Source organism: Palaemon carinicauda, chromosome 9 (assembly GCF_036898095.1).
Source record: "Palaemon carinicauda isolate YSFRI2023 chromosome 9, ASM3689809v2, whole genome shotgun sequence".
Classification (NCBI taxonomy): Eukaryota; Metazoa; Arthropoda; class Malacostraca; order Decapoda; family Palaemonidae; genus Palaemon; species Palaemon carinicauda.
The window spans coordinates 118,053,792-118,070,913 of NC_090733.1; the positions used below are offsets into that span (position 1 = coordinate 118,053,792).

Sequence of the window (17,122 nt, forward strand, 5' to 3'; positions counted from 1 at the left end):
ATGAACAGAAAAAACAGGAAGGCAACTTTCCACTTCCCAGTGGGTATATTTTCAGGGTATTACATCACCTCAGGAACATGCGAAGCAAAGTTTCTTTTAACCGGGAAGAGGTTCTGCGTATTTCTTTTGACACTAAAAACCACTCTTACCAGGAGGAGTAATATTTTTTCTAGAGAAAAGATCGTCATCAATTCCTGGTTTGGAAGAGATTATAAATGTCTGAAACAGATAAAAGCTGTCGGTTCATGGCCAAACCTCTGGTCATTACCGGTTGGGACTGGCTCCCTACCAAGATAGGGCAGAGAGGAGCCCTGTTTCATAGACTAGTCTCCCTGTCACAATCTTGAGTTCTGACAGTAGCTTCTCAAAAGGTAAAATCTTAAAAGATCTTCCTCGAGGTTGACTTGGCAAAGATTGCGGTTGGTACCTAACCTCAGGTAACCAATACTCTGCAATAAACGTAACAAAACTAACAGCTATGCCAAAATTACTAAAAAAGGAAATGAAGGCAGGGAGGGGTGAAGGTCCAAAGAGCTCTCCCCACTTACTGCAAAGCTGGGGGACTTAGGGAGCTTATGCTACGTTCCATCCGAGTCTGGTACTGTATTGAAGAAAATATCTAGTGGCGGGGCTAAAAAGTCATGGACGTCCACCGCAACACCTACACAGTGGCTTATCTAGGCTCACCAAAGTAGGGAAGAAACAGCAGGAAAGGGAGGGGGGGAAGGTCCATGTCCAGACAGAACTTAACCGATTATCGCTTCTTTTCACAATACAAGATCTCTTCCCCACTATGCTAAGTCAAGGCATGCTCTTACATTAATATGAACTATCGAGTCTTCGGTTCCTGCCTCCATGGGGAGGGGATCTTGACCCCCTAGGTCAAGTGGTTTGAGCTCCTGGGCGCCTGTGAATCTTATACAGGCCTCTCTGTGCTGTACGGTAAGCATACCCATCTTCGTTTCTTCTCTTCCTGAAGTAGTTTGTTATCGTCTATCAATCTTAGGTATCACCAACATCTTCTGACTGGGAGAGCAGATATGGGGAATTCAGCAAATCCAAACTTCTGCTTTAGCACCTCACCTAAGGGTAGCTGCTCTGCGTATCTGGTCAAGATTGAGTCACATCTTTCCTAGACAGTTCCCGCATAGGGGAACAGTCTAAAGTAACTGGAATTCTAGGGCTTTAGCCCATGCCCTTGACAAATCTTTGGATCTTCGCAAGGTATCCCGCTCCCTGAGATCTTCTGCCATTGCATAACTGGATATTGCTCTTGACCAATGGTCAACCTATGAACAGGTATGGATCACAGACATGGCTGCTATTTCCATGTCTATCATTTCTGGGCCTAAAAAACAGAATGTCGTTATGTCCTCTGTTTGGGTGGTCAGTACTAAGTTAGCCAAGTTTTTTGGTAACTGCAATGGGTTCTGAAAAGCCCCCAAGGGGGCAAATAGATATATCTGCTCAGACAGGAAGGACCAGCAATGGTATCCCTGGGGGACCTGTTGGCTCTTAAGAAAATCTTCCAGGCCAAAACCTGCTTGCTAAATCTGTTTAGTCTCTCTTCTGTCAGTTTCAAGAGTTTTGGACCATAATTATGTTTAGGATTCTGTGCTTGCAACTGAACCCTGTCTTCCAGTTTGTCCTCAGTGACAGATTAATCTATGGTAGAATCATGTTTCTTAGGTAAAGGGGGATGTTATCAAACCTTTGATCAGGGTTATAAGCAGCACTGATAGTCTCTAACATCCTCCCTCTCTTCATTCGTAAGTACATTGCGGCAAGACAAGGGGGCAGAAACAGGTCTCGTGAATCTACTTTCCTGTTCATCCTCAGGAGATACTTCTTCCATACCTGGTGCATTATAAGCAAAAGGCTTGTTACCTGAGAAGCCCCTATTTCGTCTTTGGTGCGGACCTCTTCTACACCTTTTAGTCAAGTTGACTCTAAAGTCAGACTTCCGTTGCAGGCGTGAAGTAAAAGTCTTCTTTTCTACCTCACCTTTCATGATACGTGAAGGGTAAATACCTGATTAATCAATATTTCTATGCTTATCGTGGGGCCACAATTTTGGCCACCATCTGAACTTTCCAGGGGGATACTTCAACCTTATTGAGTTGGAGAAAAATACTCTTTTTACAGGGATGAACAGTGGGCTTGCCTTGCGCATGAACACATGTTGATGCATGTGGTAATGTCATCATGCACCGAGATGGCAGCACTTACAGCGTAATTTGTTCAAACTATTTTCCTGCTTGAATCCTGACAAGCATAGGTATCGGTGAATCTCCTACTCGACTTACTTAGTCTTGCTAGGAAAGAGAGGGTGGGCTGAAAGGAATGTCCAGTTCTGCGAATCCTTGGGGCGTGACTGCTGGTAATGTGGCCTGGCCGCCCAATTTATAATCTTCTCAGCATCTTTTAAGACACTGTAGAGGAGACCTCAATTTAGGGGCCCCATCGTCATATGGCAAACTTGGTTCCTAAGAATGTGTTGGGAAATGTTGACTTTCCTCATGCAACACTGTTACCTTTTGACTTGGCGGAAAAGCTTTTCAACTCTAGGTTCCCTCTTGTGGGATCGTCTTATAGAATACTGCTGTTAATTTATCACCCTGTATAATGAGCTAGGACCTGGCTCCACAAAGTTTCATTAAGCGTATTCAACACTCTTGATTGTGTGTCGTTTGAAGATAAGGTTTCTGCAAACTTTCAACATGTAGTACTGAAGGGAATTTTTTGCCGCCTAGGAAGAGATTCTTCTCCAACTCCCATGAGAAAGAGACTTGGCAATGAAGAAATCTTAGTTTCCTACAGCGAGAAGCATAGCTCTCCCATTGAGGGGGGAGACAAATCCCTAAAATACTGTATATACATGGAGATTCTCTTGAACATCTGTCTAAGCAAGAAGGTGTGTCCACGTCCGCCCAGCTCATAAGGACACCAGGATGCCTCAAACGTTGCTATGCAGTCCTGGGCAAAGACAGAGAGAGATTTACTGGACAAAAGAACTTGCTTATAATGCACAGTTAATGAGTAGACACTCAAATGACTGAATTCTAAAGAAAAAACGCAAGTCAAGAATGCAACACACAAAGGATAGGCGAGATGAATGCGAAAGGCTCAATCGTAGAGAAGAAGTGAGAGAACAACCTCTTCACTTCGCTACCGGTAATGTTGTAGGGGTCATGAAAAACATGATCAGTAATAACCCAAATAAATGACTCAGAATTTTGTATCCGTGTAGGAATAAACTGAAAAATCTTTGGATGCTCATTAACTCAATATAAATTTCCTCATCTAATTCATTCGATCTCTTATCCTATTCTAAAAATATAATGTAAACATGTAAAGATATAAGATTTTTGGTCAGAAATTTTCTTGAACAGCTAAATTTTCTTAGAAATATTTAAGTTTTAATATTGTATAAAAAAAAGAAAGGTAAAAATTGTTTTAAAAAATAAAGTTTTGTATAACAAAGTTATGAAGTTATAATTATGTTATTTTTATTAATAAAATAAATTTTTGAATATACTTACCCGGTGATCATATAAGCTGTCAGCTCTGCTGCCCGACAGAAAAACCTAAGGACAAAATACGCCAGCGATCGCTATACAGGTGGGGGTGTACATCAACTGCGCCATCTGTCGAGCAGGTACTCAAGTACTCCATGTCAACACAGAACCAATTTTCTCCTCGGCCCACTGGGTCTCTATTGGGGAGGAAGGGAGGGTCCTTTAATATATGATCACCGGGTAAGTATATTCAAAAATTTATTTTATTAATAAAAATAACATTTTTCAATATTAAACTTAGCCGGTGATCATATAAGCTGATTCACACCCAGGGGGGTGGGTAGAGACCAGCATTACATGTTGACATTATTATGAGCTAAGTATTTTGTATTTCATTTTAGCAGTTATTCAAAATAACAAACATAAAATAAATAAGTACCTGGTAAGGAAGTCGACTTGAACAATTACTCTGCCTTTTTAAGTACGTCTTCCTTACTGAGCCTCGCGATCCTCATAGGATGCTGAGCGACTCCTAGGAGCTGAAGTATGAAGGGTTGCAACCCATACTAAAGGACCTCATCAAAACCTCTAATCTAGGCGCTTCTCAAGAAATGACTTTGACCACCTGCCAAATCAAGTAGGATGCGAAAGGCTTCTTAGCCTTCCGGACAACCCAAAAACAATAATAAAACATTTCAAGAGAAAGATTAAAAAGGTTATGGAATTAGGGAATTGTAGTGGTTGAGCCCTCACCCACTACTGCACTCGTTGCTACGAATGGTCCCAGAGTGTAGCAGTTCTCGTAAAGAGACTGGACATTCTTAAGATAAAAAGACGCGAACACTGATTTGCTTTTCCAATAGGTTGCGTCGATTATACTTTGCAGAGATCTATTTTGTTTACAGGCCACGGAAGTTGCGACAGCTCTAACTTCGTGTGTCCTTACCTTCAGCAAAGCTTGGTCTTCCTCATTCAGATGGGATTGAGCTTCTCGTATTAACAGTCTGATAAAATAGGATAAAGCATTCTTTGACATAGGCAAAGATGGATTCTTAACTGAACACCATAAAGCTTCAGACGGGCCTCGTAAAGGTTTTAAATAGAACTTAAGAGCTCTTACAGGACATAAGACTCTTTCTAGTTCATTTCCAACCATACGATAAGTTTGGAATATCGAACGATATTGGTCAAGGCCGAGAAGGCAGCTCGTGTTTGGCTAGAAAACCAAGTCGTAGAACATGTAGCCGTTTCGGATGAGAATCCGATGTTCTTGCTGAAGGCATGAATCTCACCGACTCTTTTAGCTGTGGCTAAGCATATCAGGAAAAGTGTCTTTAAGGTGAGATCTTTCAGGGAGGCTGATTGTAGCGGTTCGAACCTGTCTGACATAAGGAATCTTAGTACCACGTCTAAATTCCAACCAGGTGTAACCAAACGACGCTCCTTCGTGGTCTCAAAAGACTTAAGGAGGTCCTGTAGATCTTTATTGTTGGAAAGATCTAAGCCTCTGTGACGGAAGACTGATGCCAACATGCTTCTGTAACCCTTGATAGTGGGAGCTGAAAGAGATCGTTCTTTCCTCAGATATAAGAGAAAGTCAGCTATTCGAGTTACAGAGGTACTGGTCGAGGATACGGATACTGACTTGCACCAGTTTCGGAAGATTTCCCACTTCGATTGGTAGACTCTAAGGGTGGATGTTCTCCTTGCTCTAGCAATCGCTCTGGCTGCCTCCTTCGAAAAGCCTCTAGCTCTCGAGAGTCTTTCGATAGTCTGAAGGCAGTCAGACGAAGAGCGTGGAGGCCTTGGTGTACCTTCTTTACGCGTGGCTGACGTAGAAGGTCCACCCTTAGGGGAAGTGTTCTGGGAACGTCTACTAGCCATCGAAGTACCTCGGTGAGCCATTCTCCCGCGGGCCAGAGGAAAGCAACTAGCGTCAACCTTGTCCCTTCGTGAGAGGCGAACTTCTGCAGTACCTTGTTGACAATCTTGAACGGAGGGAATGCATATAGATCTAGATGTGACCAATCTAGTAGAAAGGCATCTATATGAACTGCTGCTGGGTCCGGGATTGGTGAGCAAAATATTGGGAGCCTCTTGGTCATCGAGGTTGCGAAGAGATCTATGGTTGGCTGGCCCCAGGTGGCCCAAAGTCTCTTGCATACATCCTTGTGGAGGGTCCATTCTGTTGGAATTATTTGTCCCTTCCGACTGAGACAATCTGCCATGACATTCAAGTTGCCTTGGATGAACCTCGTTACTAGTGAAATGTCTAGACTTTTTGACCAGGTGAGGAGGTCCCTTGCGATCTCGTACAATGTCAGAGAGTAGGTCCCTCCTTGCTTGGAGATGTACGCCAAAGCCGTGGTGTTGTCCGAGTTCACCTCCACCACTTTGCCTTGAAGGAGAGACCTGAAGCTTTCCAGGTCAGACGTACTGCCAGTAGCTCCTTGCAGTTGAAATGTATTGTCCTTTGACTCGAGTTCCATAATCCCGAGCATTCCCTACCGTCTAATGTCGCACCCCAGCCTACGTCCGATGCGTCCGAGAAGAGAACGTGGTTGGGAGTCTGAACAGCATCTTCTGGATGGATAGCAGGGCTGGGGGTTGATCGTCTTGTTCAGCAACGTCCTCATCAGAGGGTTCCTCATCCGAAACTGATGAGGAAACGGCAACGGAGTGGGCAACGTCTGACTCGCTGAATCCGGTCGCACTGGTGGATGCGTGACGGAGCTTGACGCAATATCATGACACTGCTGCACAGTCTGTGAACTGTCAACAACCATGGGTGCGCGAGGAAGTACAGCGTCAACCTGAGACTGTCTAGACTGTCTGGGTTGTGCAGTCAACACCCTACCGGGTTGCTGAGGTTGACGCACTGCTTCACAACAAGTCACCTCTGCTGGTTGTTGAACGTCTTCCTAGTGACACACTGAACGTCAACAACCACCTCCGAGCGTCACTAAACGTCAACGTGCGACTGGCAACCCACACTGGGTCGCATCGGTGGAGGAACCACCTCAACTGGCAGACGCAAGTAGGATACCTCAGCGTCAACAGGGCGCACAACCAACCGGTTGGAAGGTTGTTGGCCAGAAGGTTCTTCTCCGCATTTAAGTCCTCTATCAAGGACACAAGCTTGGACTGCATGTCTTGCAGCAAAGCCCATTTAGGGTCTACGGGAGCAGGTGTGGCAACAGACGGGGTTAGCGACTGAGGCGGAACCATTTACCATCCCTGGAAGCCTTGTTATGTGTGACATAATAGTACAGCAAAACTTCAAAGGCTCGACAAAAGTTGAGAAGTTGACCTGTAAACAACTTGGAGCGTCTCCTGGCTAGGCGCCAGGGCGAGTCTACCAGAATTGAGAAGTCTATCTGGGCAGAGGCATGAACTCCCAAGCCGAGAACTTCTCTCGTGTCCTACAGACTCTCGCTCTATAAGCCAGTTTAAAAGAAGGGAAATCAAAGGCTGTATCCCTAAAACTCCTCCTGGTGCAAAAACCAGTCGCCTAGCCAACGTAACGCTCTCTAGGAGAGCGAGAGAGCACTAGCTTAACAACAACGGCTTCGAAGTAGCTAGGCCTAGTGTAAGTTCTGACGTTTAGGCGAACGAGGAGCAGCAGTTACAAGATCCGGACGAAGATCCTTAAAAAATCATCATGATTTAATTAAAGTCCATAGGAGGCTAAGCAGCTTAAGGCTCCTCTCCAAATGACAGAGTCCTCAAAGGAATATCAGTAGGAGGGAGAACAGCACTTTCTCATCTACAGGAACCTTGTCCGATAAAAGCTAGGTTATCTCAGTGAGTCTCTCACTGGTGCATAGGTAGCAGACCAGAAGGCAACGTCATGTAACTGCTTGACAGTCTGTGAACTGTCAACAACTGAACTGTCAACCACAACAGGTGCGTGAGGACATACAGCACTGGTGCATTAGTAGCAGACCAGAAGGCAACGTCATGTAACTGCTTGACAGTCTGTGAACTGTCAACAACTGAACTGTCAACCACAACAGGTGCGTGAGGACATACAGTGTTCACTCGAGACTGCTTTGACTGTCTATACTGAGCAGTCAAAACAACTCTAGAATGCGGAGGTTGACGCACAGCGTCAAAACAAAGCAACTTAACTCCACCCTCCTGTTGTTGTGGTAACTCGCGAACGTCAACGGAGGGTTCCGTGCGTCTGTGAACGTCAACGTGCGGCTGGCAGGGTACACTGCGCATGGGTGGTGGAACTCTCACAGCCGGAGTGCGGGAGAAGGTAGCCTCAGCGTCAACTGAACGCACAACCGTGGTTGGTTGTAGGCTAACGGGTGCAGCGTCAACCTTCTCCGCACGATACTCCTGCATTAAAGATGTTAACTGTGTCTGCATGGTCTGCAGCAAAGACCACTTAGGGTCTACAGTAGCAGGTGCGGCAACAGACGGTGTTACTGCCTGTTGCGGTACCGCTTTGCCTCTCTTAGGAGGTGAGCAGTCGTCGGAAGACTGCAGCGAGTCCGAACTGACCCAGTGGCTACAACTGGGCCGTTGGACTTGCGCGGAAGGGACCGACTTGCGCTTAATAAGCTGCAAGACCTTGGTCCATGGTTTCTTACGAGAAAGCTCTTCCGCAGACGAGAAGTAAATGGGCTCTCTCGTCTTTGTGTGGGTGGGGCGATCTTGGGTAGATACGCCCGAAACCCCGGAGGGAAACGTCTGTTCGTTGATCAAGGCCTGACGAACCCATAAGTCGTTCGACATTACTTCTCCCCTGGGCTTGGGAGCTTGCAAGAGGTCCCGGACTAGGTGAACGACAGGCACGAACAGACGAACCCTCGGACGCAACACTGTAACACTTTGCGCATATCACTTTATCACTTCGATTTTCTGTTTTGCACTTATTTCACTGAAATCAAAACTTTTACTGATTTCTACCTGAAACACGCAACTCTACCCTTCATTAAAAGGTAGTAATTGCGAAAACAGTCGTATAATGCAGCTCATAATACTAGCAAAAACAGAAAACATATATAAAGATAAAGAATTCAGTGGCTGGGAAAGAGACTAAACACTAGTTCAAATAAACTACGTTTACAAACTCTCACCGCACATAGCCTGGGGACAAGAATAAAACCCTAGAAACGTTTTACCTTCTTCCCCGTACAGCGACTAGGGAGGAGAGTAACACGAGAACAACATTACCCGCTTGAACGGAACGTTTTTTTCTCCTCTCTCTCCCTCCGTCTCTATCTCTCTCTCTCTTTCTCTCTTGATTTCGCACCTGAGAGAAGAGCCCAATTATATATCGTCAAAAAAACATGTTATTTGGCTAAAGGAAAAAAACTGAAAGGTTTTCCAAATAAAAAGTTCCCTTAATTTAGAATTTAAACCATTTAAGTTAAGAAAGAATGAACGAAACGTCAGAATCGATTTACTCTTACTGCAAAGTGAAACCGTGATACACTCTCTCTCTATCGTAACGATAGAGCGCATGTTGAACGTCCTGAACGTCAACAACTGCGTAGTCTAAAAAAAAAAACTAAACGTTAGTTCATCTTTGAAAACAGTACGAAGACTATCAAAGAAATTCTTTCATAAAACATTAAATTTAAAAAGTTTTAAATTCCTTAAAAGCTAAATACGATATAACGGGCTCAACGTTGATTAACTTCGGTTCCAAGTTAGGACCGCCTACTATCAGGAAAGGTCGCATATAAACAAAACATAAAAATTTATTTTTATATGTTTATAATAAATGGAAAGTTAATCGAAGAGGCCTAATAAAGGCGGAGAGATATAAAATATATAGATCTATAACGTGTTAAGCAAAATTACTAAAAACCTAAACACACTTCCGTCTAAGGGAAGGGTCGGCCATTTAAAAGTGAAAGAGAGTCCATACTCTCTTTGTCACCATAATTAAATCTATCCAAAACGAGTTCAAGTTTTGAGATGAAGATAAAACCCCTGCATAGCGAAAGCTCAAAACTAGAATAGTGTACTTCACCAAATAGTTGTGAAAACAAATCCAGTTAGTAACAGCGTATTTAGTAGGTCTTGCCAGTGGCACGACAGAGAGAAAATTGGTTCTGTGTTGACATGGAGTACTTGAGTACCTGCTCGACAGATGGCGCAGTTGATGTACACCCCCACCTGTATAGCGATCGCTGGCGTATTTTGTCCTTAGGTTTTTCTGTCGGGCAGCAGAGCTGACAGCTTATATGATCACCGGCTAAGTTTAATATTGAAAATTCACAACCAATGTGATATTTTTTAAGATACAATTTTTAAAAAGCCAGCTGGTCCCCTCAAGGAAATTTAAAAAACCTCTTTAGGAACTTTAGATTCAATCTTGATATTTAATCTAATATTAGGCAATGTAGACTTCAAGATGCAAATTCACCTTTCATTGAAAAAGAAAAAAAAACTCAACAATGGTCCCACTTCCTCAATTTCTAGCGAGAATATGAAGTACAGTAATGAGGTTACTTTATTGAAAAAAAAAAAGCTTCTAAAAAATTAGAGTTGAGATATTGTGTGTTATCAAATAATGTACACAGTGTAAAACTCTTTAAACCAATGTACTATAACTTACTTTTTATAATACGAGCTTGTTAAATTTAAGAGAATTAAATTGACTTTTTTAAGCTCTACAGAAAAAAATAAGTACTGTATTACTATGTAAACATACACTAATGACAAAATTACTTCATAAATACAAACTGCACTCAAAATGCTTCTTGCCTATGTATGCCCTCCAGATTATGTTTGTACTTCTGAGACAGGATAGCAGTTCCTCCCCAACATGCCTGAAGTGACAAATTATGTGTTGAAAAATATATGGGGGATCACAACAAATTTAGTTTACATATTTAACAAAAAAAAAAAAAAAAAAAAAAAAACCTACTGTTATGACAATACAGCAAATGAATTCTCAATCTATTGCAAAATTAATATGAACTGTAGACTTCAATAACAATCATGAAAAGGAAAAATAAAAGAACCTGGTATCATTATAGTTCCGGTCAGGACAACATTTTTTAATAATTTTCCTACAGCAAAATGGGATTTGGTCTGACCCTAAATGAAAAACTTCAAGTTTTTGTAAGATCGGAAGTTATAAGATGAAGAAAACTGATGTTCTCGTTTACAGGGAATGGAGTATATCGCTTTCCAAACAAAGCTATGAAATGCGGGTGGAATATAGTTCGTTGGGACAGGTGTTAACTTTCTTATCACTTGAGAAATAAAGTTTATTTATGGGAAGTTATTTATTTTGTTGAAATACAAAAATACGAAGCTTTTTTTTTTAAATTTCAAAATATGATTTAGTGTTATCTTGCCAAGAAGGAAGTCGGTTGGATCTGAGGGTAAGCCAAGAATATTTAAATCTAAGGGGGTCCTCAGGTTGGGGGTAGCCTACCGGTAGTCTAGTAGGTAAGGATACGGCTCCTACGTTAGGTTAGGTGGGGGAACCTTAAGTTCGGCGATGTTCTTGGGTTTGTTTCCTTTTTAAAATGTGGGTTTTCAGTTATAAATTTACTTCATGCGGCCCTCTCCTAGACATTAACCAATTCAAATTCTACACTTGTCTGTCCCAACTTACTACAAAGGCTTATAGTTTCCTTAAATCACAAAACCGTCAAGGTTCCACTTCTTCGGCTATTGCCTACTGTATTGGTTCTTCTTTTTCCGAATAACGTACAAGTACAATACAGGGAATTACATTGTACAGAATGACACAATCACAGCTTTTTTAAAGGTCAAACAATTTCTAGCATATAAAAATTGACAGAAACGAAAATTATCACTCACATCTACATGCAGCCAAAGCTTTTCCTCCTCGCAAATATCAGCCAATTGATCAAGGGGATCAAATGCACCAAGGACTGTGGTGCCAGAGGTTGCATTCACAAAGAACGGCACACCACCACAATTCCTGCTTTCTCTTATGGCCTCACGCAAAGCTTCAGGAAGCATTCTTCCTTGGGAATCAGTAGCCACAGCAATAACATTGTTCATCCCGATTCCCATCCATGCTGCTGCTTTTTTAATTGAATAATGTGACTGAAGGAGAAAAATTGGTTAAAATAGAAAGTCTGTGGGTATGTAGGCGCATTCACAAGGTAATTTTTATATGAATTCCATGGGAACATTTTTCACACCTGTAGACTCCAGATTAAATTTTTATGAATTCCATGGGAACATTTTTCACACCTGCAGATCTCAGATTATTCTCCCCCCCCTCTCTCTCTCTCTCTCTCTCTCTCTCTCTCTCTCTGTGATTTTTATATGAATTCCATGGGAACATTTTTCACACCTATATACCTCAAATTACTCTCTCTCTCTCTCTCTCTCTCTCTCTCTCTCTCATTTTATATGAATCCATGGGAACATTTTTCACACCTGTAGACCTCGGATTATTCGGTCTCTCTCTCTCTCTCTCTCTCTCTCTCTCTCTCTCACAGTAATTTTTATGAGTCCATGGGAACATTTTTCACACCTGTAGACCTCAGATTATTCGCTCTCTCTCTCTCTCTCTCTCTCTCTCTCTCTCTCTCTCTAATTTTTATATGAATTCCATGGGAAAATTTTTCACACTTGTAGACCTCAGATTATTCGGTAAATACCAGTATTAATTATTAAAGCGTAGGCTAGCTAGGCCATCTTTACAAGAAAGGGGGTACATCTTTTAAATCAATAGTAAGATGCCCTACTCTTCAGATTGGTTATGAAACCATGAAGCTTACGCTGCATAAAATCTATTATAGGATAAATGTGAAGTTAAATCTAAGTACTTTAAATGTTCAGTACCTCAAGCATCCATGAGAACAGGCACAACCTTCTCCTTACCTGATCAGATGTGAATGCTGTCAGTGGCTTATTTCCAAAAATGCCTTCAACTTTCGAATCGGGATATAGCCTGTACCTGGCTAACTGCATGGCGTACATATTACTCATACTCCCACCTGAAAAGAAAAGAAAAAAAAGAAAATATTAATGTTCGTGGAAGCGGGAGTAATGTGCACTCTTTACTGTCTTTGATATGCACACAAGCCGTTCCAACCATTACTAGCAATATAAAGTAGATACGTTGAATAAACATTGTCTATGGCAAAAAGTGCAATCAATATAAATTTTTCAGTTAATGAAAACAATGAATTAAAAATTATATTCACCTGGAGAAAATATTCCATCACCATCACTCCAGCCAAAAAGCTTCGCAAGATACTTTATAAGGTAATGTTCCATTAATATGAAAACTGGTGCTATTTCGTATGTGTGCCTGGAATATGAAATTTTGAAAACTGGACAAGGTAATCGTTTTTGGTCAGGAGGATAAAGATATAAGCAAAACCTACCTCCACTATACTTGAAATGTATCAGAATTTTAGTTAATTTCTATATAAGCTGGCCAGTTATCAGCTGCATTGCGTTCAATCACCTCTGCGTCAAAAGGACTTCAAATGTTGATAAAATTTAGTTCAATATTAATTTCTTACAGTATAAACACACTACCAATGGAAATCATTCAGAATGTCCAAAATTCAACCAGTATTTGGTTATGTAACATTTTGTAATATGAGATTCAACCAGTGGGTATTTGGTTTTGTAACTTTTTGTAATATAAGATTCGATGAAAAATAGGAACAAAATACGATACGGAGTGATGTATTTTCTCTCTAAAATGAACCAATTTACAAGTTATGAAAATAAATGTTTTCAGTTTAAGTTTACCTCTATTTGAAAAAGATATACACTAAAGGTTGACCAGTTAAAATAGCAATTTAAATTGTTATAAGTTTGATATCCCCTACTGTAGGTTACACACTTTGTTTTCATTAGTGTAAAAGATCTATAAGATAGTTTCCCGTCATTAACAATCTAAGTTTGTGGGAAGGTTACAATTCTGTGTGTTTTATTTTGACGGGTAGGGGTTCAACATAGTTAAAAATTATACGGCTTATTCATAGTGGATTGGTGGATTTATATATGACGCTGGGTCTAGGAGACCATTCACCACAGATGCTTTGCCAATTAAATGTTTGTAAGAAGATGGAGGAAATGGAGCTAGACAGAAACAAGAGGGTAGCCACAGAATGGGGTGAAAATATAGTAATGCTTACCTTACACCGTACAAAGTAAATAACTGCTCTAATACTCTTGTTGTTGGGGTATTAAAGCCAACACTTGTTGTTGGCACGGGCCTTTCCCTTGGTTGGCCCGTAGCTCTAATACTCAAGACATGGTGAATTATATTATACAGTACATGCGTAGCCCACAAATTCCAAGCTGCCATTATGCTTTGTGCATATTAATTATCGTGGCGGTCCGTAAAGTTTGATAATTAAAAAAATCAAGTTTATATTTCGACATTATCAATACCAGCAATATCCAAGAAATATTAGTTTACACCTACTGGTTTGTGTTTAGAGTAGACGAGATCCATGAGGCAGCAAGGCCAATTTCGTCAATGCCTCCGTAGAGCTGATTGTAGAAGTGAGGGTGACTTGTCTTGACGCTGAATCTAACCACCTCGTCCAGAACTTTCATTACTTCGTCTATCGATAAACCATTTTGGCTAATATTCAACTTCAACAGGTCCTGGGGGAAATTAAATGAAGTTATAGCCTATCATGGGACCTGTGGTACCATTCAGGGCCCACATACAACCAAAGAAAATCAAGCAATTAAACCTTTAGGTTGAACACGGAAAATAGTGAACAGGCACAAAGGTAAAGTAGAAGACATAAGGAAAACTGCAATGCTTTAATGAGTCTGCTATTCATCAAATATACTTTAGAGCTAAGTAAGCCTTCAAGAGGAATTTAAGAATTGCCCCTACCACTGACATTAAAAAGCCTAAAAGGACATTCTATTTACAATAGCTGTCAAGAGTCGAGACGAAAAACAGGCGAAATCTTAAGATAATCATTAGATTATCTTAAGAGGAAAGCTTTGGTAAAAAGATTAATCCGACAAATCTAGTATAGGCTAGACAGCCTAACAGGATATGCTTAAAGATTTTTTTAATACCAAGTGACACCAAATGAGATATATTCTCTGAAAATTATAGTGTAGAATTTAATATTAACAGTAAAAAAAAAAAAACATTTCGGATAAAAAAAAGGCAAATTTTATATGAACCTTCTAATCTTAGGCTAAAACGTATTCTGGGTAGTACTAACAATGAATAAGGTTCACATAAACATAAGTAATAACTTTCAGAATTTGTAGCAAAACTTAAAACATTTGGAATTTCAAAATACTCGCACACATTATGTAGCTACAAACTAAGTTATGCCGTGATGTCTTCCAATCTCTCCTACTACCGTGGGCTGGGTGAGGAGGGGGAGGAGTGCTTTTAGAAGTGGCTCGAGATAAATACTATCTAGATAAAATAATAGATCATTCTAAAACTTATTTATACGAGCTCTCGTGTTAAAGTATAGAGGTCTCCAAACACCAAGTTTTGAAACGGTCACAATACAGTTTGAAAAAATAGGGATAAAATTCACTTAATTTATTTACAGGTTTATATGTCTTATATCACAATCAAATTCAGATTAATCAATTTGTATGTTTGGATGGATAAATTTGTTTTGCGCCTTTATTACCAACCCTATCCTAGGGTGGTGATTTAGCATTGAATTATGTACAGTATAAAGCTAAAATTGAAGTCTCAAGTAATCGAAAAGCCAGTAAGAAAATATTAACCATTACTGTCTAAGAAAGCCAATTGCTACTTCTATGTACTTCAACTTCGTTATTTTAGATACATTACACACTAAAAGGATTGACTGTTCTAACTCCTCGCTCTAGTATTCAATCACATTGTACCTAGCAATGGTGCAATTTATTATGTAAATGTTTTCTATAAAATCTCAAACTATGCCATGCGTAATAACCAACATTCCAAGTTCTAACTTTTTACAAGTATTAAGGTCACATGTACTAACCTGTAATTCGTTTGGATGTTTAAATTCGACGACTTTTGAATCTCCATCGACATTAGTGGCGCTAGACTCCTTCAGAGTCAGATTCAACACTTGGCGCAGAAGTACACCGTCCATCCGAGTGTCAATGTTCATTTGTTTTTCTTCTCGACCGTAAGATGTTAAGGTTCTTAAACACAATGGAGACTTAAGCTCAATTTTCCTGAGCAAGCCGTTGGCCCTGAATATCTTTGAGGATAACATACCGTCTTTGAAAGAGGAGAAAACTTTGACTTGTCCACTGTGCTTTTGTTACTGGCAAGTTGTTTAATCATTCTCAATGTTACGTCACGTCAAGGCCGCCTTATCTTTGTCCCCATAAAACAACAACTAATTTCGTTTAGACAATCATCAACACCGCTCCGACCATCCATAAAGAAAACCTGTTTTCTTATGAGCTTTTCTAGTTATTCACACTTTCCTTAAGACTACTATTGGTTCGAATACTTTCATTTGGTGCCCAACCCCGCTTTCTTCTTGTAATTACACAGTTCAGATTCTGTTTGTCGTTAGCTTTGAGCATATATGTACAGATTACGACAAAGAACCAATGAATGCATTAATAAATGTACAAGAATTGGATCATGAGGGCAGGCGTTGGGCCCGGGAAGGCAATATAACCAAAAGTTAAGAGGCTAGACTCTTGACAGACTGATTAACGTCACTGATGTAGTAACGTCTCTGACTGGTAATCTACTGACGGGGGCTAAAAGTCCCGCTCCAAAAAGGTGTAGCTAGTGCTACGGGTCTAAGTGATATACCCTTATCAAATGCTTACAGTGCATTTCATAAGAAATACGGATAATCCTATTTGGTGAGACCATCCTCAGGTTAAATCTCACTACAAATCTTAGCAGACATTATCCTGGACCTACAAAAAGTAGGCTACCGCTTAACAAATGGCACTAACATTAATCAAGTAAGCACATCTTGTGGATAATATATCCAACGGCACGATATGGTTAATGTTATGGCAGTATTTCATGACGTCACTACTTAGTCGAGTTGCCATTGTCACAATGGGGCAGAGATTTTTACAAAAATTCATAGAGCCAGTTGTACACCCAGCAACCAAACCGGTGTCGCCTAGCCATACCTGACTTGGAGAGATCATGCCCTTCTTGCCCTGAAAGGTGGCCGACGTTTAAACAACCAAGACATCGTTTGATGGTTCGAATGTGAGGGGTAGAGAAATTACCAATAACACTCAAAGAAATGCGATGATTAATGATATATATATATATATATATATCTATCTATCTATCTATCTATCTATCTATCTATCTATATATATATATATATATATATATTAGAGAGATAAAGAGGTCTTATCTCTTATTCCTATAAGAAATGCAATCGTTTTCGATTATAGTGATCGAAAAGTATAATCACACTGATATATTTTAATTCCTTAATACATTTCTCTTTAGAACATCCTTAAATACTGTTGGAACTGACTATTCCAATTAATATACGTCGAACGATATAGCCTTCGTTTGCATTATCCTAGCACCTGCTCTCTCTCTCTCTCTCTCTCTCTCTCTCTCTCTCTCTACTATCTGTCTCCATTAGTTCGATAAGGACACACTTTTTTATGTTATTTGGATGTGTCCAAAGATCACA

General features: G+C 40.5%; 1 protein-coding gene across 3 annotated transcripts in view; it reads right to left on the bottom strand.

Annotated features, from left to right (window-relative positions):
• Nucleotides 1-16,172, bottom strand: part of LOC137647091 (cysteine sulfinic acid decarboxylase-like) — a 53,120-nt gene extending 36,948 nt beyond the window's left edge. Inside the window, exons 1-6 of one of the 3 annotated variants that reach the window (XM_068380314.1) lie at nt 15,464-16,170; nt 13,924-14,108; nt 12,683-12,789; nt 12,357-12,472; nt 11,319-11,570; nt 10,248-10,312 (exon numbers count right to left, since the gene is read on the bottom strand). In XM_068380314.1, the coding sequence (XP_068236415.1) occupies nt 10,248-10,312; nt 11,319-11,570; nt 12,357-12,472; nt 12,683-12,789; nt 13,924-14,108; nt 15,464-15,703 (965 nt within the window). In that variant the 5' untranslated portion in view covers nt 15,704-16,170. Of the gene's footprint in view, nt 1-10,247; nt 10,313-11,318; nt 11,571-12,356; nt 12,473-12,682; nt 12,790-13,923; nt 14,109-15,463 lie in introns of all 3 variants that reach the window. The other 2 variants (XM_068380315.1, XM_068380316.1) reach the window with 2 other exon arrangements.
• Nucleotides 16,173-17,122: the final 950 nt, after the last annotated feature.